The following is a 209-nucleotide window of genomic DNA, read 5'->3' on the forward strand; positions in this document are numbered from 1 at the left end:
CAAACCACATGCACCATCTACCTGCGTGTGGACAGCCAGCCCCAGGCCGGGGCTGGGCGCGCCAAGAGGGAGCCACGCGAGATGAGCCTGGAGGTGCAGGCACGCAGCCCCCTGCCTGCCTCCCGCTCGGCCTCCGCGCAGGTCACCATCGACGTCACGCACACCTCCTTCGGCCTGGCCCCGGACCTCAACCTGCTGCTGGTGGCCGT

The 209-nt window shown here is 70.3% G+C and overlaps 1 protein-coding gene across 1 annotated transcript in view; it reads left to right on the plus strand.

Moving 5' to 3' along the window:
• DCHS1 (dachsous cadherin-related 1) overlaps nucleotides 1–201 on the plus strand; it is a gene marked incomplete at both ends in the record, with an annotated part of 31,816 nt that extends 31,615 nt beyond the window's left edge. The window contains 1 exon segment of the mRNA XM_009578276.1: nucleotides 1–201. This exon segment is cut by the window's left edge and continues 17 nt beyond it. Within this exon segment, the coding sequence (XP_009576571.1) occupies nucleotides 1–201 (201 nt within the window).
• Nucleotides 202–209: the final 8 nt, after the last annotated feature.

The sequence above is a fragment of the Fulmarus glacialis genome, unplaced genomic scaffold, assembly GCF_000690835.1.
Source record: "Fulmarus glacialis isolate BGI_N327 unplaced genomic scaffold, ASM69083v1 scaffold11485, whole genome shotgun sequence".
NCBI lineage: Eukaryota > Metazoa > Chordata > Aves > Procellariiformes > Procellariidae > Fulmarus > Fulmarus glacialis.